At 46.2% G+C, this 21,113-nt stretch overlaps 1 protein-coding gene across 1 annotated transcript; it reads right to left on the bottom strand.

Annotated features, from left to right (window-relative positions):
- Positions 1 to 1,013: 1,013 nt before the first annotated feature.
- Positions 1,014 to 20,189, bottom strand: Pdia4 (protein disulfide isomerase family A member 4). The gene is made up of 10 exons (XM_051152453.1): positions 19,974 to 20,189; positions 14,274 to 14,445; positions 13,936 to 14,141; positions 13,131 to 13,269; positions 9,856 to 10,061; positions 9,582 to 9,740; positions 7,989 to 8,140; positions 4,544 to 4,700; positions 3,401 to 3,634; positions 1,014 to 1,664 (listed from the first exon to the last, which is right to left on the bottom strand). The coding sequence occupies exons 1-10, from the start codon at positions 20,062 to 20,064 to the stop codon at positions 1,249 to 1,251; spliced, it is 1,932 nt and encodes a 643-aa protein (XP_051008410.1). The 5' UTR covers positions 20,065 to 20,189; the 3' UTR covers positions 1,014 to 1,248.
- Between the last annotated feature and the right edge of the window lie 924 nt (positions 20,190 to 21,113).

The following is a 21,113-nucleotide window of genomic DNA, read 5'->3' as shown; positions in this document are numbered from 1 at the left end:
GATTCCTGAGTGTGAGAACAAATGGGTCTCTTGACTTCTGTGCCTGCTCTAGGGACTCTTCCTCCTGCTAGGTTGCCCCATCCAACCTCAGTATGACAGTTTTTTGCGTTACTTTATCTTATTTTGTTGCAGAATTTTAGCACAGCCACTATATCTGGCATGAATTCCAGAGTGATGGCACCTATGCGGTAACCTTCTGTAGACTGTCATCTGAGGTTTATGGGGTTGCTTTTCCTGAAGGATTCACAGAGCCTTTGCATAATTTAGTCTGGAGACAAGATGGGCAAACCAAGAAGTCTCTCATATGGCTGAGAATTGCTTATTTAGTTTACGTCCATTATTAACTCTTAGAAGCCTAGGTTTTGTTGTTGTTTTGTTTTTGTTTTTAGACAGGGTTTCTCTGTGTAGTTCTGGCTGTCCTGGAACTTATTCAGCAGACCAGGCTGGCCTTGATCTTAAAGATCTGCCTGCCTCTGCCTCCCAAGTGCTGGGATTAAAGGTGTGTGCCACCATGCCCAACTTCCTAGCTGTTACTGAGATTATTAGTATTTTTTTCCATTATTAGCAGCCTACTATAACTTTTCTACCATACCAAGGCTTCTAAGTCCATGCCCAAGATCATTTTATTTTAGCAGTGGGATTGGTTTGAGGAACCAGTAGTGGCCATATTCCATCACTACCTATCATCCTGGTGTGTCAGGTGCTAGAATGGCTATATCCATCCAGCAATGACATACTGCCTCAGCCTGGATAAGGACATAGCTCTGTCAGATTGAAATGCCACCCTGGCCAGCTGTCAGGGGAGAGCCCTCACTTGGTGTCATTAGCAGGAAGAAATAAAAACAAGCACACCAATGCTTACCTATTTTTAACAACAAGAAAATAAAAGGCAAACTCAACACAATTTGGCAAAGATTTTAAACTTTAAATTAAAAAAAAAAAAAAAAAAATTCTCACAAAGATCCAAAACTTATTTGTTTGAAGAAATACTAAAGTAAAAGGTTAAAAGAAAACAAAACAAAAACCCACCAGACCCAAAATGATAAAAATAGATGTATCCTCCATGAAAATCTGGTCTAAACTATCAAGTCATTCATGGTTATTCAGTATTCAGAGCATGAGGTTGCATAACAAAGTATTTTTAAAAAGTCAAGATACTGCCATTTCACTGATGGCTCACTTGCTCAGAGGCCAATGCTTGTCCACTACAGTGTCTGGTTCCTCCACTTTTTGCAGACTGCCAGGCCTTTAAAGCTCTTCCTTGGTTCTGCTCCTCTTTGTGGCATGTTCATCTATAAACTTGCTCAAATGCTCCAGATCTCTGTCTCCGCCCTCAAATTTAATTGGGTTCTTTTTGTCCCCACTGGGGGCAAAATAGATGGTGGGAAAGCCCTCCACCTTGTATCGGTCACTGGTGATGTCATTGGCAGTAGCATCCATCTTGGCGATGACCAAGTCCTTCTGGCCCTTGTATTTCTTGCCCAGGTTGGTGTAGATAGGTTCCAGCTGCTTGCAGTGCCCACACCAGGGTGCATAGAATTCAATGAGGACGTCCTTTTTGGGGTCCATCACGATGGCATCAAAGGTCTTTCCCACCACCACTTTGACTGGTCCCTTGTTGTTCTTGGGGACTGGCTGTGATTTGATGACTGGCTTTAGTTTTCCTGCCAAACACAAAAAGAGGAGGTATCAGTATTTAAAGGCCATGGATCCTGGTATTCAGTGTGAACCAGGCACTGAGGCAACCACAATAAGTAGCTATCAGAAGTTATTAGACCCACTCTCAGGTGGGGCCTGGGCCCCTCTAAAACATTCCAACAACGGAGAATGCTATGATAAATATATCTCCTATTCACCTAGTACCTGCGAAGTCCAATCTAACAGATGCTGACCAAGCAGGAGAGCTTTTGAGAGCACTAGGACTGCAAGCCCAAAAGCCCTGTGGGGGCAACATCAACTCTGTGATGACAAAACTGAGTGCCCCAAATGGATAAGGGCTTTTCCTAAAAATAAAACCAAGGGCCAGGCATGGTGGTACATGCTTGTAATCCCAGCACTTGGAAGGCAGAGGAACGCGGATCTCTGTGAGTTCAAGGATCAGCCAGGTCTACAAAGTGAGTTCAGGTCAGCCAGGACTACAAGAGAAACATTGTGTTGAAAAACAAAAAGAAAAAAAACCAAACCAAACAAAACCCCCCAAAACCACCACCACCACCAAAAACAAAAACAGAAACAGAAAAGCATAACCCAGATCCAACTAACCAATCAAATAAAAAACAAATGAAAAAGGAACACATTAAAAAAAAAAAAAAAAAAGGAACACATAATTATAATATCAGCATTTTGAGAGGCTAAGGCAGAAGAATTACAAGTTTAAGGCCAATGAGATATAGTGACTCTTTGTCTCCAAAAGCAAAAATAAACAAAGAACTGAGCTTCTGTCTCCATCCTAACCCTGAGGCACAGGAGAGGATGAATGTAGAGTCAGACTCCTGAGTACAAGTGGCTGGCAACAGAGAGGCTCCAAGTCACACTCTGAAGTCACAGAGGCTTTAGCTGTACCCAGACTCTGCCTTGTCTGTTCAGGATGCATCTGGAGATACCCCTGGAATCCCTGCCTAACACAAACTATAATTTCTTTTCTTCCTTTTTTTTTTTTTTTTTTTTGAGACAGAGTTTCTCTGTGTGGCCATGGCTGTCTTTGACTGGCTTTGTAGGCTAGGCTGGCCTTGAACTCATAAAGATCTGCCTGTCTCTGCCTCTCCGAGTGCTGGCATTACAGGTGTATGCCACAGCGCGCAGCACAAACTAGTTTCTTAAGGCTAATGTTACTAAAAGAGTCCTCATCTGGCTTTTGCTTTCAAAGTAAGTAATACAAGACTTGGCAAAATGGAAAAACAAAACTAAGCCTCCCAAATATTCCAAAATTACATTTAAGTTGTCTTGGTGCCTCAGAGTTTAGGGGTGGGACACACCTAGTCCTCCAGGTAACTAAGTCAGAGAATGAGTGCAGAGGACTTAGGAGTGGGGAGGGGAGGGGATGGTAAAGGACCTACTGAGCCCTTTTCTGTGGGCTAAGGAGAGATCACTAGGTGTCTTCCTCTATTATTTTCACCCACTCACTCACCCACCCACCGACTCATTCACTTTTGATGCAGAGTCCTTTGCTGGCTTGGAAGCTCTAACAACTGACCTTCCTTTGTCTCCAATGCTGGGGTTATAAGCGTGCACAGACACCCGTACTGCGTGTTCGGGGATTTGAACAGCATTCCTCCTGCTTTTACAACAAGCACCTACTGACCCACATGCACAGCCCCTTGCACATTACAGGGTGCCAGATACTCCTTTGACCCGGGCAGGTTCTGTGTTCTGACCAAAGGGAGACTTTGGACCAACTTACCTTTTTTAAAAGCTGTGACAAACTCCCGGAGAGTGTCTGAATCAAACTCTTCTGGCTCCATGGCAAACTTCTTCCCACTCTCATCGAGGATGGCTGCATTGATGTCTTCTCCACTCTCACTGAGCCCCAGGTCCTTCACCTCTGTGGCATAGTCTTCCTCATCAGCAATTGCAAAGGTATACTCAGGGAAGTCCTTGGCCACTTCTAGGACTTTGTTACGCCAAAACTGAGTAGCTGAAACGGACATAGGCTGTGAATTAAGTGGCTGAGCAGAGTGATTGTCCTGCCCTAGACTGTGAGATTTAAGATTTCTATCACTTATGTTCCCTGAAAGGTACAGGCCCCATATGTACCTCAACTGCACAGAAAAGGACTTCTGGTACAGCCAAGCTGTATGGTCTAAGGGTAGAAACCAATTATGGCCCAGCAGAGCTGTGTACTGGCAATACACACTGTCTGGAGCCAGAAGGTGGTTCAGCACCAGATGTGTGACATCATCTCTATGAAGGTACTAGGCTTAACCCTTTTCTTTTTCTTTTATTTAGCTATTTGTTTATTTATTTATTATTCTGCCTGCATGTATGCTTAGAGGCCAGAAGAGGGTACCAGATCTCATTATAGATGGTTGTGAGCCACCACATGGTTGCTGGGAATTGAACTCAGGACCTTTGGAAGAACAGCCAGTGCTCTTAACCTCTGAGCCATCTGTCCAGGCCAAACTCTTCTTTTTAAGCATCTATTTTCTTTGCTGTTGCTTATTTTGTTTTAATTTTTATTATATTATTTACTGTGTCGGCATGTGTGAGTATGCACATGCAATAAGAGTGTGTGTGGAGGTCAGAGAACAACTTGTAGGAACTGGTTCTCTGTCCACCATGCTGGTCTTGGGGATTGAATTCAGGTCCTCAGGCATCTCATTGAATGTTTTTACCAGCCAGGGCGCCAACTCTCTAGCCCTAGGTTTGACTTTTAACTCCCCTTTTCATAAAACAGTAAGGAAAAGGGTACTATAAGGCTCAGAACTCAGAATCCTATTCTATAAGTAAAATATGTTCACACCACTAACTTTAAAAGCCCTAGAGCAAGATTTCTAAAAGTGGTAGGTAGCCCCCATCCCAGAAAGGCCTTGGTAGGGTCTCTCACCAGCTCTGTAATCAAAGCTGAAATCCACACTGTAGTATACAACCACCAGGGGGCGCTTGGTGTACCGCTTGGCTTCATTAGAAGTCTTCCGATGGCCCACCAGGGGCAAGGCATGTTTCACCACATAGTCCTTAATGGCTGATGCCTCTGTGGAGCCCTGTTTCAAAGAGGGCATACAACAAAACAGGAGCTTTAGCTAATATGCCTTCATAGCTACTGTCAAGTGCAGATGTTTGTTTTGAAGGTTTCAGAACAGGAGGAGGGACAGTGAAGTTGTTTACTCAGCCCCATCCAATCAATCACACCCAACATTAACAGACTCTTCTGACTTGAATTCAAAAGCCCGACGACAAAGAGCTTAAGGGTCTTAAACAGTAACTGCACATGGATTGAACCATGCAGGTCTTTCCATATTCAGTTAACCAAGCTCACAGGAGCTCTGAAGTCCATTTTATAGATGACAAAGTGAGAAAAAAACTCCAGCCCGAAAGGGGCCAGGCCAAGTTTTGCAGTTGGCCACAAGTACTAGAGAGCAATGTAGCCTCAAATTAGAATTTAGAGGCAGACAAAGCTACATGGTTGGTGAGCTGCTCAACCACTGAAACCATCTCATTTCTCTGGGGGCTGTGTTCTGAGGGCCACGAACAGCTGCACTTAACTAGGCTCAACAATGCAGCCTTTTAATGCTGGCCCACAGGCTTCTTCAGGTGAGATGTCTCATTGTTCATCAAGTGAAACAACCGAGTTTACATGGCACCTATGACATGTGTCAGAGTGGCAGTTACTGAGGGGACACAGAACTCATGTCTTGGAGACTGGAGGACTGGAGGTCCCTAGGGCTCATACTTAGGACTTAAGTCAAGCCCTTTACAGATACTACCTCACAACTACCAAGGGGAAATACAGCCATCTCCACTTTATCATTAAAGAAACTTGTACAAACTTATTAACCTGCTTGCCTAAGCCTCTACACTTGTCATACCAGGGTGCTTGTGTAGACAGGGAAGTCAGAGAGCAGAAGGTACATGGGCTGAGGCAACAGTGCAGGGAGAGCAGGGTGCCAAGAGGGTCTGTTCTGATGTCAATGAATATGTTGAATGTGCTACAAAAGCAAGCAAAGATGCTCTGGAAGCTGCACTAGCGCAAAGCCTTTAGGTCCAGGCGGCAAAGGACCACACTAAGTGTTTAATCACATCACCATCACCTCACACAAGGGTCACTCAGGGAGCAAACTATGATGGGCTGCAGACTAGACCACAGGGACCTTAACCTTGTCACCTTCCTGGGGTAAGTGCTGAACTATTGGGAGCAGCAGCCTTTAGTCCCAGCACTGTAGGGCAGTGGCAGGGGGACCTCTCTGAATTTGAGGACAGCTCAATTTACATAGCGAGTTGCAGAAGAGCCAGAGATGCAATGGTAAGACCCTATTTCAAGAAGAAAGAAAAAAAGGTACTGTACCTGTCAGGTGACTCCTGACAAGCCCCTGGGTATGGACTACTGTGGGAGGGACTGTAAGCTTTGTCACAGGTAAAAGCAATCTTGGCGGGCTTTACCCTTGGGCACCCCGTGGATACCCTGTGATAGACTGAGTGGAGCCATCCTGGGCCAGGAATTCAGAAAGAAGACCTGGGGATTCCACTTGGACTTGTCTTTCTAACCGACCCTCATTGGGAGAAGGAGACCACCCTTCACACATGACACAGGCAGGCAGGGAGGAGAGCAGCAACAGGTTCAGACCGGTCTTGAGCACATGTGGACCAACACACAGGCCAGAGACACCTAAGGACCCGTGCCATGGAACAGATACCGGAAGGTTCACTCTTTTTTCCCTTTAGCCTTTTTTCCCTCTTGTGTAAGCTAGTTGGGTTGTATAATAAAGTTTAATTGTTAAAAAACAAAGCCTACAGACTACTATACTTTCCTTATGTCTCCCTCAACACCTGCACTTAAATCTATACTAAAACCTTCAAAATAAACTTCAACTTTGTCTCAAAAATCTCTAGAAACAATTTAAAAAGTCACAATCTGGACCCTTTCCTGGGTGCACACACACAAGAGAGAGAGTTGTGTGTGACCACGAGGGTCCACAGCCCCTAATAGGATCCCTCTTTGGTTACATGGTCTATGACTGAAGAAGAAAGCGAGATCTGAAGGGGCGGTGGCGGCACTCTGAGTCCAGAGAAGAGGGTTCTGAGCCTTGCATGGTAGAAACCAAAGAGTCTGCAGACCATGGGAAGAATGGAAAGGAGGGGTGAGGGCCAATCACAGGGTACTGTGGTCTTTACAGGGATATGTGCTGGAGGAGTAAGAACAGGCCCCGTGGGCTCATTTATTTGAAAGCTTGGTCATCAGGAAGTGGCTTTGTGGCCTTGTTGGAGGAAGTATATCACTGGGGCTTTAGGGTTTCAAAAGCTCAAGCCAAGCCTGGTGTCTCTCTCTTCCTGCTGTAGGACTCTCAGCTTCTCCTCCAGCCCCCTGTCTGTCTGCATACTGCCGTGCTTCGGGCCATGCTGACAAGGGACTAAACCTCTCAAACCATAAGCCAGCCCTGATTAAGTGCTTTCCTTTGTAAGAGCTGCCTTGTGGAGTCTCTTCGCAGCAATAGAACACTGACCAAGACAGGATGTTCATGGCTGGCCCCCTAGTGTTGAGTGCTTTCCTTTCCCCAATTCCTTCTTTCTTCTGGGTCTCATAAAACCAGACTCAAATACCAAGAGCCTTAGCACAATGGGACCAACATCACCAGGGAAAATACAACACAGCTAGCTACCCACTGTCTCTGCTCTCATTCTGTGAGATGAGAAGAAAAGGCTGAGAAAGATGGTTTGAATGTAAGAGAGTGGAATGCTTTGACTGAGTTAGGATTAGGAGGCATGGCCTTGTTGGATGAAATATGTCACTGGGGATGAGCAGAGGTTTCAAAAGCCCAAGCCAGGCCCGCGCCCCGCCCCCCTCCCCTCCGCCTGTGGACCAGGGTGTACCTCTCAGAAACTGCCGGGCCGCTTTGCCGCCTCACACCATACTCCCTGCCGTGGTGATAAAGGACTAAACCTCTGAAACTGTAAGCAAGCTCCCAGTTAGAGGCTTTCCTTTTTAAGAGTTGCCTTAGCCAGGCGTGGTGGCGCATGCCTTTAATCCCAGCACTTGGGACGCAGAGGCAGGTGGATCTCTGTGAGTTCGAGGTCAGCCTGGTCTACAAATGGAGTCCAGGACAGCCAAGGATACAGAGAGAGACCCTGTCTTGAAAAACCAAAAAAAGAAAAGAAAAGAAAAAAAAAAGAGAGCCGCCTTGGTCATGGTGTCTCACAGTGACTAAGACAGGTGTGTCACACCCTATGGGTAGAGCAAACACTACACATTTCAAAGTCCAGATGCTGGTGCGAGTAGAGTAACGAGGAGCTGGCACAACTTGGGATGCTTCCCACCCTAAAGAGCCCTCACTTACCTGAACATCCATCACATGGCTCCTGGGCTCATACTTGGACTGGAACTTCTCAGGCTGCATCAGCACCATCTTCCCCAGGGAGACTTTCAGGAACTTAGCTACGTCAGTGCTGAAAGTGTGGTGAAACTTGTAATCTTCTCTTAGGTTGTTAGCTGACAAATTAGCAGAACACAGTAAACTGATTAAGTAACGGCTTTATGACCATTATCGGCCAAGCAAGGGCCTGAAGAGGATGACTGACGTTCTAACTTCTGAATGGACAACATGCAGAGCTTAAGCACACAAAGGAGTCTGTTTTAGTTTGTTTGTTTGTTTTGGTTTATTGAGACAGGGTTTCTCTGTGTAGCCTTGACTGTCCTGGACTCACTTTGTAGACCAGGTTGGCTTCGAACTCACAGCGATCCGCCTGCCTCTGCCTCCCGAGTGCTGGGATTAAAGGTGTGCACCACCACCGCCCAGCTAAGAGCCTGTTTTTAAAGCTCAGCATTGATGTCATATCTCAGTCTTCCATCTTAGGATTTGTCAGAAATACAAAAAACACACAGAAATTTAGAGCTATTTGTTTGGAGGAAATGTCATCTTCCGTCTATGAAAAGTAGCAAACTGGGACTCAGGACAGTACCTCTCAGACATGCAAGTACCACACATTCCTTCGACCTTACACTGAGGTTTCATACCCAGTGTCGATCACAGAGGTTGAGATTAGGGATTCTACATTTAGCCAAAGCCTTGGCTAGGCTGGACTTTCCCTAGGTAAGTTTCTTCCTGATTAAGTCAAGAGCAGATGACAGCTAACTAACCAATGAAGACCAAAGAAACACCAATTAAACTGAGCTTCTCTTTGAAGTTTTGACAAAACACCAGACTGAGCCGGGCGCAGTGGTGCACACCTTTAATCCCAGAGCCTGAGAGGCAGAGGCAGGCAGATCTCTGTGGGTTTAAGGCTAGCCTGGTCTACATAATGAGTTCCAGGACAGCCAGGGCTACACAGAGAGATACTGTCCCTAAAAAAAATAATCACCAGCCTGAATTGGTGTACATTTCTGTTGCTGTACAACAGAGATCAGCATGAGGCGGCAAGTGATATGCTGAAAGTGAACTTATTATTGAAGTAGACAAAGTTTGTGCTGTGTGAAGGGGGAACTGAGGAAAAGGTAGTAGGGAGGATCCTAAAAACTCACAAACACTGGGCTGAAGGACTCCATCTGTGGCCACAGTTTTAGTAACCAGCAAGAGCTGGGACTTGAATCCAGGCCCAAGTCAGAGCTGTTCTTTATTGCAGAGGGACTCAGGAGAGGACGAAGGCAAACAACTTGAATTAATGTGGTTGTGTGGGATGGGCGAGATGGCGCAGCTAGTCTTATGCATTTAGTATGTAATTAAACAACCCTCCAACTATGACAGCCACAGGCTGTTCTCCCCTCAAGCCATTTCCTACAGAAGCACTTGCTTTTTTTGTGGTGCTACAGTTTGAGTTCTGGACCTCTCGTGTGCTAGACAAATATCCAATCACTATGCTAGTTTTACACAAAACAGCCTATTTCCCAAAAGCCCCAGGAGTGTGGCGGGGCATGTGGTTTTGTCAGTACTTACCGGCTTCCTGATACTGCAAATAGGCTGAGTCACTGTCTCCCTGAAAGACCCCAATGATGACTACATCATCTCCATCCTTCAGGAACTCCTGGACTTGCTTCAGGGTCAGAACCTCCTTTGAGGGAGGCCCAGACTGCTCAATCATGTAGTCAACAATTCCTAGGAGCAGAGCACATGTCTGAGGAAGGTCCTTGCAGCTGAGTGCATCCTCTAGCTCCCAGCTGTATAAAGGACGTTCCCTTTCCACACAGTATGAGGAAGGTAGCAGGCATACCATATTTCTCTCGTGGGCCATTGTAGTCAAAAGGCCTTCCTTTGCGGAAAATTTTCAAAGTGGGGTAGCCAGAGACGCCAAACCTCTTGGCCAGGTCTGTCTGTTCGGTGGCATCAACTTTGGCTAAGGGAATTGGGGGAGATCGCTTGCTGAGCTCTTTGGCAGCCTTCTCATACTCGGGGGCAAGTTTCTTGCAGTGTCCACACCTGCCAAAAGGAAACCAATTCCATCAGGAACTTTTCCCAGCATGAATTCATTTACAAGCTAAATGAGGTGCAGAGACCGATTCTACTGTCCCAAACAACTCAGCTACGTCCACCAAATCTTGTCTTGGCCCCACAGTACATGCTAAAGTTTTAAAAAATTATATATTTAAAAAAACATATACACTTCCCAGCACTTGGGAGGCAGAGGCAGGTGGCTCGATGTGAGTTCGAGGCCAGCCTGGTCTACAAAGTGAGTCTAGGACAGCCAAGGCTACACAGAGAAACCCTGTCTCGAAAAAACAAAAAAACAAAATGAAACAAAAAACCCCCAAAACAAACCATATACACTTATATTATTACACGCTAAAGTTTTTATAACATGAGATTCCCGCCGTGGCATTCATAGGACAGGTGCACAACAAACTGTGGTATAGGTAAAAGAAGGGAAGAGAAAAGAGAGCCAACGTCCTAAGAAGGGACATTGGTTGGGAGCTGGAGGCTATCAACTATATAAATCAGGAATGGCTTCAATGACAAGGTAACAGCTATTGCTTTTTTGTCATTTATCTATCATCAAGGAAACAGGCTAGCTGGATATGCCTAGGGCTGAGAAAGGCAAGAATGTGAACAAAGGCACAGAGAATTTGTGACAAATTCTTAGCCTACAAACCAACCAGAGCAGGAGATGAGCAAGAGCCAGAGGCACTTACAATTAAGATTATTATAATTAACACAGGCTGTCTAAGGGCCAGAGCAGCAGAAGAGCACACACCTAGCTGACTGGCAGCCAGGTTTAACCTGTGGCAGCACACATACCACCAAATAAAATATAAATAAATAGATAAAATAGGCAATCTGTACCATAAGGCCCTGATGACTCCTATCTGCCCATACACCTCAGGTTCTCAGGTCCTCCCAGTTAGCATAAACACTGTCTTGACCAGGTCCTTGGGAAACTCAACTAATTAAAGCGTACATCCTGCAGCATACAAACAAACTATCTGCAAGTAAAGGCTAACTCTCCTCTTAGGTACCATGAGCATATGGGGTGCTCAATGAGCTTACTAGGTTCAGGGTTTACTACACACAGCTCCTGAGTAGTCACTGTGGAGGTTTGAATGAAATGTCCTCTGTCCCCAACTTGAATGCTTGGTCCCTATTTGGTGGTGCTGTCTGGGGAAGCTTAGGACCTGTGACCTTGTTGGAGAAAGCTTGTTACTGGAAGTGGGCTTTCGGAGTTAAAAGGACTCTCACCTACCATTTTCTAGTTTGCTTTCTTTGCTTTATTCTTGTGGGCCCTCAGCCTCCCACCCCTGCTGCCAGGCCTCCACTGTGCCATTATATGGAACCATAAGCCCACACAAACCCCTTCTTCTGCAGTTGTCTTTGTCATGGTTATTTCCTTACAGCAAAGAACAGTAACTAGTAATAGCAACAGTCATAAGCCAGAATGAGTAAGTGACCAGCTAGTACAATGCCATGTCTACCTACCATGTCAGGCCCCTTCTATAGCAAGGTAAGGACTAGCATCTCTCCAGCACTAAAGTAGGGTTATAAAGGTGCCACGGGTTTATCTGCTTCCTGAATACACCAGATTGTTTCCTTCCTTTTCCCCAGTTCATTTTCCTTTTTGTCACCCCTTTGCATTGTCATATAGAATGACTTTTGTTGCAGAATCCAGAAAACCACAAGCTTGGGTTCACACAGACACTGCCTGGGGCCAGGGCACCTAACCTTCAGGCACAACTCTGCTAGGCCATCCGCCACAGCCTCTGCCTGCTGATCCTAGGCCCACGAGCTTCTTTTCCTTGCTGATATTCTGGGACTCATTCATGCAGACGCTTGAGGGCACTCTTTTTTTGGTTTTGCAAGACAAGAATTTCAGGTGTCTTTCCTGGAACTCACTTTGTAGACCAGGTTGGCCTCAAACTCGCAGATCCACTCTATTCTGCCTCCTGAGTCCTGGGATTAAGGGCATGAGCCACCACTCCTCCTCCTCCTCTTCTTCTTTTTGGTTTTTCGAAACAGGGTTTCCCTGTGTAGCCTTGGCTGTCCTGGACTCACTTTGTAGACCAAGCTGGCCTTGAATCCACAGAGATCTGCCTACTTCTGCCTCCCTGAGTGCTGGAACTAAAGGTGTCACACCCCCCCCCATCGCTTTTTTTTTTTTTTAAGATTTATTTATTATTTATACAGCATGTGTGCCTGTATGCCAGGAAGAGGGCACCAGATCTCACTATAGATGGTTGTGAACCACCATGTGGTTGCTGGGAATTGAACTCAGGACCTTTGGAAGAATAGACAGTGCTCTTAACCTCTGAGACATCTCTCCAGGCGCCCCCATCACTCTTTTAATGCCTGATGCTCACATCCATGATTTGTAATTTAGTCTCTATTCTAGTCTACGTATCCATCCTGACAAATGCCTAAGCCTGTGCAAAAATCAAAGCCCCTGGCTGAGGGATGAAGAATTTACCAAGACGGTGCCGCAGACCATTCTCTGGGCACTCCAGGGGCTTCCTGAGTTATATTAATCTCCCTTCAAGTCTTTTCTCAGACAGGTGTGGTAACACATGCCTGAGTTCCAGCAATCAGGAGGTTAAGGCAGGAGGACTGCTCCAAGTTTGTCAGCTAACCTGGGCTACAAAGCAAGGCCATCTTAAAACAAACAAACAAACAAACAACAACAAAAACAACAGGCTTACAAGATGGCTCAGCAGTCAAAAGTACATGTTATGCAAGGCTGACAACTTGAGTTCAATTTTCCAGAAGAACGGAAGGAGAACATTTATTCCACAAGGCTGTTCTTACCTCCACACACTTACTGTGACACGCACACACCTGTTACTCATGACCATCCACACACCCACACAATAACAAAGTTTAGAACAAGAACTTGCTTCCTTCCGTGTGCCCTCTTCCCATTACTTCCCCTATAACCATCTCTCTCCCGGACTGCTGCCCCAGCCTAGCTCTGCATTAGCCTGCGCTGGCTGCGCACTGTAACCCTTCACCACGCTTAGCAGGGCACCGAAAACTTACTATCGCGAACCCGTTTGCCAAACATACCATGGGGCATAGAACTCCACCAAAATGATGTCTGCATTATTCACAACGTCGTCAAAGTTATCTTTAGTCAATGAAAGAGTGACTTCGGGTGGAGGTGTCCAGTCGGGCTGGGAAACTTCTCTGACTTTGGCAACAATTTCTACAAAATAAAACAACAGAATCACATGAGACTGAATGTATGGCCACCCAAGCCAGCTGGTACTTTATCTCACCCTTCGAGCTGGCGGAGAATGGGAAGAAAGTGCCAGGATCCAAAAAGGGAGCAGGAAATGTGTGACTTGCTGAACTGCATAATTAGTCAGAGCCTCCTCAGAATTTCGGACGACGTTTCCAATCTCTGTTGTCATCGGCGACTGCAGCCTTTTCTTGGTGATATGAAGTCTACTTTTGTGAGTGGTTTTCTCTATTCCCAGACCAAACCATTTAACATTCTTTCTAGTATCCCACATTGGGAATGAGGAATTCAACAGCATCCGATGTTAAGTTTTTGAAGAATGAAAGAAGGAGGCTGCAGAGATGGCTTAGCAGTTAAGAGCACCCACATAGCAGCCCACAACCACAACTGTCTGTAACAGATCCAGGGGCTCTGACTTCCTCATACATGCAGGCAAAACACCAATGTACATAAAACAAAAATATATTCATTAAAAAAAAGAAAGAAGGTTTTGCCTTGGCTAAAAACAGGCAACCATGTGCATGCGTGCATGCGTGCATGCATGCATTTTCTTTTACATGTGTATATGTGGGTCTGTGGAGTGGTGTCCCTTAGGCCCTATTCCCCAACAGCTCACATCCTGGAGCTCACCTTCCTGGGTCCTGGAGCCATCATAGTCAACAGCCTGTCCCTTCTTCAGGATCTTGATGGTGGGGTAGCCACTCACATCAAATCTGCTGGCCAACATGGATGCTGAAGTTGCATCAATCTTAGCGACAGCAATGGGAGGATCGTTATCCTTCAAAGTGCTGGCAATTTTCTCATATTCTGGAGCAAATTGCTTGCAATGTCCACACCTGAAAAATTTAAGGAAGAAAAAAAAGAAAGTGATAACAAACCTGCCTAAAAAAAAAAACCAAAAAAAAAAAACACCAAAAAAAAAAAAAAACCAAGCAGTAATAAAATAGAACTAAAGTGCTGGTGCTTACCACGGGGCATAGAACTCCAGTAGCACTGTATCTTTGTCAGCCACAAAGTTATCAAAGTTTGCATCAGTTAAGACCAAAACACCATTTTCTTCCTTAACTTCCAAGTCATCTTCCTCCTCTTCATCATCTTCTTCCTCTTCCTCCTCAATGGCATTTTCTGTATCTGATGCGTCTGATCAGAAAATACCCATGCTGGTTAGGAAACTTGTGACTCTCTCCTTTACAACTTCGGTTTTTTGGTTTTGTTTTTGTTTTGTTTTGTGTTTTTCAAGATAAGGTTTCTCTGTGCAGCCTTAGCTATTCTGGTCTCACTTGTAGACCAGGCTGGCCTCCCTCTGTCTCCCGAGTGCTGGGATTAGAAGCGTGCACTACCACGCCCAGCTTCCTTTACAACTTTGACAGAAAACCAAACTCTCAAAACAAGTCACCCTAGAAATCCCGTTCCACCTCTATTTGCAGGGCTATTTAAGACTCCACATAAGGTGGTCTAATTGCCCCAAGGCATGGATGTAGAACTGGCAAACCATGGACTCAAAGCCTACTGTCTGCTGTTCTCCAGGACCTCAATAAACCTTTCCAGGGGACACTTTTATCTGCTTATTCCCCCCAAATATGCAGATACCCAAGATTCACTCTCTGGTTTGTACATAAATTCTACTCTAAAAGGGCTGTGTTATTTTACCTTATATTCTTTAAAAATAGCCCATAGATCTGATCCTTCTGAAGAGGGCCAAAGGAGGAAGCATGTTTTCTTAGAAAGCCAGCTCTGGGTAACAGTCTGAGTGGAACAGACTTTGAGACAATGACAACTTAAAAGATGCATGGAGCCAATGTGCATCAAGTATATACCGAAAATTACACTTTGTTGGAAGCAATCTTCCCCGCCCCTAGAATGCGAGAGAGAATTACCGTGTTAACTTTTTACTTGTTGGTCTTTCCAAACTACAGATACAAGATAGCATGAAACCGAGGGTCTCATTAACTAGCTTCTCCTCTACTTCTCTCCAGATCTACAGGCAGCAAGCACATCGCTCCTTTCACCCTGAAGCCTGAATCTGTCAAAGGGCCAATTGTTTCTTCAGGAGCTCAGTTAAGAACACTGCTAGTTACTGTTTGAGACTGTTTTGGTGCACTCAGGGCCTGAAACCTGTTCCCAGGATCCTGGGACCCCTGAGACTTGCGGAATGTACTAAGTAATCCAATGCTGGCTCTGTAACTGTAGGCACATGAGGACCTCCGTGTTTCACCTGCATGGTCCGTCGTACCGCTCTTCCACACTCTGAAGCTCTGCGGTTGTGGGGTTAGCTTTCATCACTATTAATGGAACTTACCAACCTGCAAAATAATTCTAAAAAACCCTAACCCCCACCCCATCTCTACTAGTCACATGTGACTCTACTACCATTTCCGGCCTTGCACACTCTTTTTCTGCAACTTAGGTCCTTCATTCTTCCTTTGTTAGAAGTAAGAGCACTAGCTCTAAAATGCCCACTTTCAGAGTAGAAACCAAGCTGGCTCGTGCTTCTCTTGCCCACCGCTTCCTCCTGAGCGCCATCAAAAGAGATTGGGGCAAATCAAGGCTCCCAGGCATACAGGAAAGGTAGAGTAGAGAAGACCTGGTCCCTGGCTGAGTTTGGCATAGACAAGCACAAAGGGTAGCTGTTTACTGCGTGGCTGCATGAACATGTTTTTGGACAACTCCCTCAGGAACAGGGGACAGCTTCCTCAACAAGGTTTTTGTCTCCCTATTCATATCTTTTCAGAATGCTAAGGAATGGGAAGATGGGGAGCACATGCACGCCACAGAAAATACAAAAATCCTGTTCTGTGGTACTGAGAAAATAGTGCCTGACATCCTTCTCTGAAAGAACCAGGACTGACTGAGTCATAACGCACACCTTGCTGATATTAGTCAAAGCCAAGGCTGTTTCCGAAGGGCTGGTGATCTGAGCCTCCTCCCCTACACTCTCATCTGTGACTGACAGTCCACAGCATATGTAATGGTGTTCCTGAATCACAATCCTTTGGGACCCTCAACTTTTTTTTAATTTAATTAATTTATTCACGATTACATCTCAGTTGTCTTCCCCTCACTTGTATCCTCCTGTTTCTCCCTCCCTCCCGCTGGGACCCTCAATATTTAACACTAAGCTCACCAACCTCAATGCTGCTGGTACTTCAAGCGATCTGCCTACTACACCTGACAAGGAAAGCACTTACTGGGCAATGTCAGGACTTCACTTATGTTAGACAAGTGGCCAACCAACCACAGTGACTTTGCTTTTGGCGGGGAGGGCAGGGGGAGTTCAAGACAGCGTTTCTCTGTGTAGCCTTGGCTGTCCTGGACTCGCTTTGTAGACCAGGCTGGCCTTGAACTCACAGTGATCCACCTGCCTCTGCCTCCCAAATGCTGGGATTAAAGGTGTGTGCCACCATGCCTGGCTCCACAGTGACTTTCTAAATGACAAATTGAATACTTCCCACTCCCTAAATGATCTGCTGGATGCAAGGATGTACTGCAGCTTCTCTGCTCTAGTAGAATGCCTAGTAGGTACCTCATCCGTGCATTCAGGAGGCTGGAGAAGTTAGGTTACCCATATTCATCCTGGCTACAGGCTACTTATTCTAGTCCAGAACTAGAAAGAAAGCATTATGGAATTTAGTCCCCTTTTCAACCTAGAAAATATGGCTAGGAGAGGAAGCCCAGTTACAGAAGATTCATGTGTACAGTGAAAATCCCCAGCCTGCTGGTGGTGGTGCACGGCTTTTATCCCAGCACTCAGGAGGCAGAGGCAGGTAGATCTCTGAATCTGAGTCCAATCTAGTCTACGGAGTGAGTTCCAGGACAGCCAGAGCTATACAGAGAAAATCTCTCTCTCTCTCTCTCTCTCTCTCTCTCTCTCTCTCTCTCTCTCTCTCTCTCTCTCTCTCTCACACACACACACACACACACACAAACAGAAAAAAACAAAAAACCTAAAACCATGCACATTTGGTTATCTCAAAATTTAATCTGAGATTTTCTTTCTGAATGATTGCTCTGAGTGTTTATTTCTATTTTTCAAGATTTATTCTTAAAATTATGTGTAAGTATGTGCACATGAGTGCAGGTTCCCAGAGGCTGTCCTGGAGTTACAGGTGGTTGTGAGCTACCTAGTGTTGGTTGTTGGGAATTGAACTCAGTTCCCCGGAGGAAAAGAGCATACTCCTAACGCCTGAGCCATCTCTCCAGCTCTCAGAGTAAATTTAAAAAGGAGCTTTTCTTTTTCCTGAGATAGACTTTCTGTGTAGCCCAAGCTGCCTTGAACCCAAGGGACTTTTTGCCTATGCCAAGCTCAAAGTGAACTCTCATCACTACTTAGCAGAAGAGCTCTCCTGATTAAAGATGCCAGAGGGCTGGAGAGATGGTGGCTAAGAGCACTGGCCTTAGGAAGGCCTAGGGTTCAACTCTCATCAACGACATAGTGTCTCACAACTGTCTTTAACTCCAGTTCCAGGACATCTAGCTCTCAAATGTTCCAGCACCTTCTGAAAGGGTGCAATATTTTTTTGGCATGAAGCAAATGAGCCTCTCATCCACCTTCACATTAATCAGCCCACAGGGTAAGAGCGGCCACTCCAGAAATGTGGAGAATCTAACCCGGTTACTGCCATCCCTGTGTACTACCACTGAACAAACGTGAATCCCTGGCCAGGCCAGCCACTGGCAGCTACTAACTGTAAGGATGCCCCACTTCTTTAACAGGCCATACTCTACCATGCCAAGGAGGAGCTACTATCAGCTGGCCAAATAATCATTAGGCCAACATTAAACAGCAAATAGTGAACAACAAGAAGAGAGTGTTAACCAACGTTGGATCACTGCAGATGATACTTAGTATGGACCAAGCACCAATGAGTGGAACTGCAGTCTCTGCACACGCTGGGTTCACTGGACCTGAGGACCTAGCAAGGGAGGACTGCCCTTGGCCTAGACACCCTAGGGAGTCCTGGGTTCACCCAGAGCAAACTCCTCCCCAAAAAATAGACTACTGGGCTGAGCGTGGTGGTACATGCCTGTAATCTCAGCACTTCAAGCATTGTGAGTTCGAGGCCAGCCTTGTCTACAAAGCCAGTCCCGGGCAGCCAAGGCTACACAGAGAAACCCTGTCTCAAACAAAACAAAACAAAACAAAACAAAACAAAAAACCAAAACCAACCCCCCCCCCAAAGATACCCTACTGGTTAGTCCAAACAGTCTTTGAAATCCACTCACCCAAGCCTCTAAGAATTCACACTACCTGGCATTTTAACCCCAGCACTTGGAGACAGAGGCAGGCAGATCTCGAGTTCAAGGCTAGCCTGGTCTACATAGTAACTGGCAAGCTAGATAACAAGACCCCCCCATCTCAAACAAACACCACCCTAAAGCAAAGACCACTGTCTCACAACCAACCACGTGTTTTATTTTTATTTTTTCTTTTAGCCATATCCTGAAATTATATAGCAAACCACACTGGTTCTGAAACTTTCATGTGCTTCCCTGCCCCCAGTCTATTCTGTTGTGAAAAGTGAAAAATTTGCTTAAAATGCAAAGTCTGCCCTCTTCCTGTTTCAATGTATTTTTACACCTGCGCAAGAAATAAGCACTGGAAGGGCAGTGCTGGCTCATGCCTTTAATCCCAGGACTTGGGAGGCAGAGGCAGGCAGATCTCTGCGAGTTTGAGGCCAGTCTGGTGTACAGCGCGAGCTCCAGGACAGCCAGGCTATACGGAGAAACCCTGTCTCGAAAAACAAATAAATAAACAAAAAAGAAAGAAAGAAAAAAGAACCCAGCCGATTTGGTTACAAGTGTCAGGATAATCCTTATAGACAGGGCAGTTACTCGGCCCTTTCAGCAGTTGTCTTTTCCTTTCTACTCTCTTCTACCTAAGTAAAAAGACTCATGAATCAATGATCCACACGGATATTACTCAACCCAAGAGTATAAAGTTCACATTCCCCCTACACACTAGAATAAACCTAGTAAGCAAAAAGAAAAAGAAAAAGCTAGTGGTTAGAAGGGTCTCCGTAAGAGACCTATTCTCTAGGAACAGCGATTTTAACTAGTACTTCCTACATTTCAAAGTTCTTAGGTTTTCGGGTAGATGATTTCGAAGAAAGGGTGCAGGCGTAACGTCTAGGAGTTACATATAGTGTTCCTAGTAGAGCACACGCATCTTCTGCCTCGACTTTCAAAACCCAGCGCAGAGACTGGCAAACGGGCACCGAATAAAATGCTTGTAGAAGGAATGGTAGCTCCACTTTCCATGTAAGACGAAAACAAAGCCTGTGTTATTTCCAAATTCCACTTTTTGAAGTAGATGCTCAGTATCTGAGACTGCCTCTTCCAGGTCCTACCAGCAGCCCTCCCGTCTCGCTTTGGAAACAACAGGAGTGTACTTCCAGGAAATTTCCCTCGCCAAGGGAGAGGGGCAAATCTCAGCAGTGAGGGTGAAGAGGCCAGTTGCAAACAAATCAGGCACTCGGCACGTCCCTCCATGTCCTAGTCTGGAGGCCCGAGCCCCTTGATTCGGCACGACCCTGAAACTCCAGCAACTTCGCAGCTCCCAGGCCACTGATTCCGCAGGGGTGTGAGCGAAGCACCCTGTCAGACCCCTGCAAGGTTTGCATCCCACGCGGGGCGCTCCCCGTCAGCTCCCGCCCTGCCCGCCCGCTCACCTTCTTGTGCGTCTTCAGCGCTCGCTGCAGCCAGCAGCTGGGGCAGCGCCAAGAGCAGGACCAACAACAGCCAAGCTTTCCGGAACCTCATGGTGGGGTGCGGAGCGAGGCCTGCTCACACTGGCCACGGCGAAGCACTCGCGGAGCTCCCCAGCGACGCCGGGGCGCAGCGAAACCTCCAGGAAGTTCTGCCCGTTGATTGGTTAAGGACAAGGAAGCCGCGGGCCGGCCAATCCCTGGGCGGATCCGGGCGAGAAAGCCGTAGCGCGCCGCCCACGCCGGCACCTCCCCGCTGCCCGAGCCCTCCGCGTCGGCGCGCCCCTCAGCCGGGCGTTTAAAACTCGGAGCCCTAGCGTGAGGTGCCCCCTTCTGATTGGCTGCGCCGCCACCACCAATCACCGGCTGCCACTCGGTTTGCCTGGAGCGCCCAGGCCGGGAAAGAGTGCGGGGAGAACAAAGACGAGCAGCCCTGCCCAGTGAGGCGGGGCTTGGGCACTCCTAGGAGAGGGATTGGTTGGAGGCCCGCTCTCTTTGGCCACGTTTGGCAGGAAGAACACGTGGAAGTAACTCTGAGGCATGGTGGGTGCATGTGTAGGCGCTTCCTTGTAAGTCGGCCCTTGTACTGGAAGACTGAAAGCTAAAGTGGACCCAGCAACTCTATTGGAAAAGGGAGAGATCAGGATCCTGCCTCTCTACCCCATGTTCTTTGGCTTCTTGGTTTTTCTGTTGGGCATATAAAAGTTGGAGTTTCTTTCCTATAAGTTGGGGGAAAGAATATGAAGTAGATTAGTTAATTCAGAGCTCTGCGAATGAACCATCAGATTCTTGTAGAAACGTTGCCTTATGTTATGATTTAATGCAAAAAAAAAAAAAAAAGATAACCAATTCAGTGGTTTAGATCTAGAGATGACAGTGGACTGTTTTGAAGAAGAAACTAGGTTTGCATGTTAGGAAATAAGACTGTGCTGATATTAGGGTTAACACCGATTAACAAGTCTGAAGAGATATAGCAGACAAATGAGACTAAATAAATAAAATTCAGAGAGTTTTCTTAGGTATACAAGAGGAGAAAGTGAGCTATATATATGACCAGTCCCCTGGGTTGTCATGTTAGCACTATTAGGCTTGGTTCCTAGGCCA

The sequence above is a fragment of the Acomys russatus genome, chromosome 10 (genome assembly GCF_903995435.1).
Source record: "Acomys russatus chromosome 10, mAcoRus1.1, whole genome shotgun sequence".
NCBI lineage: Eukaryota > Metazoa > Chordata > Mammalia > Rodentia > Muridae > Acomys > Acomys russatus.
The sequence above is the reverse complement of the archived record's forward strand: the minus strand, read 5'-3'. Positions and strand labels throughout refer to the sequence as shown.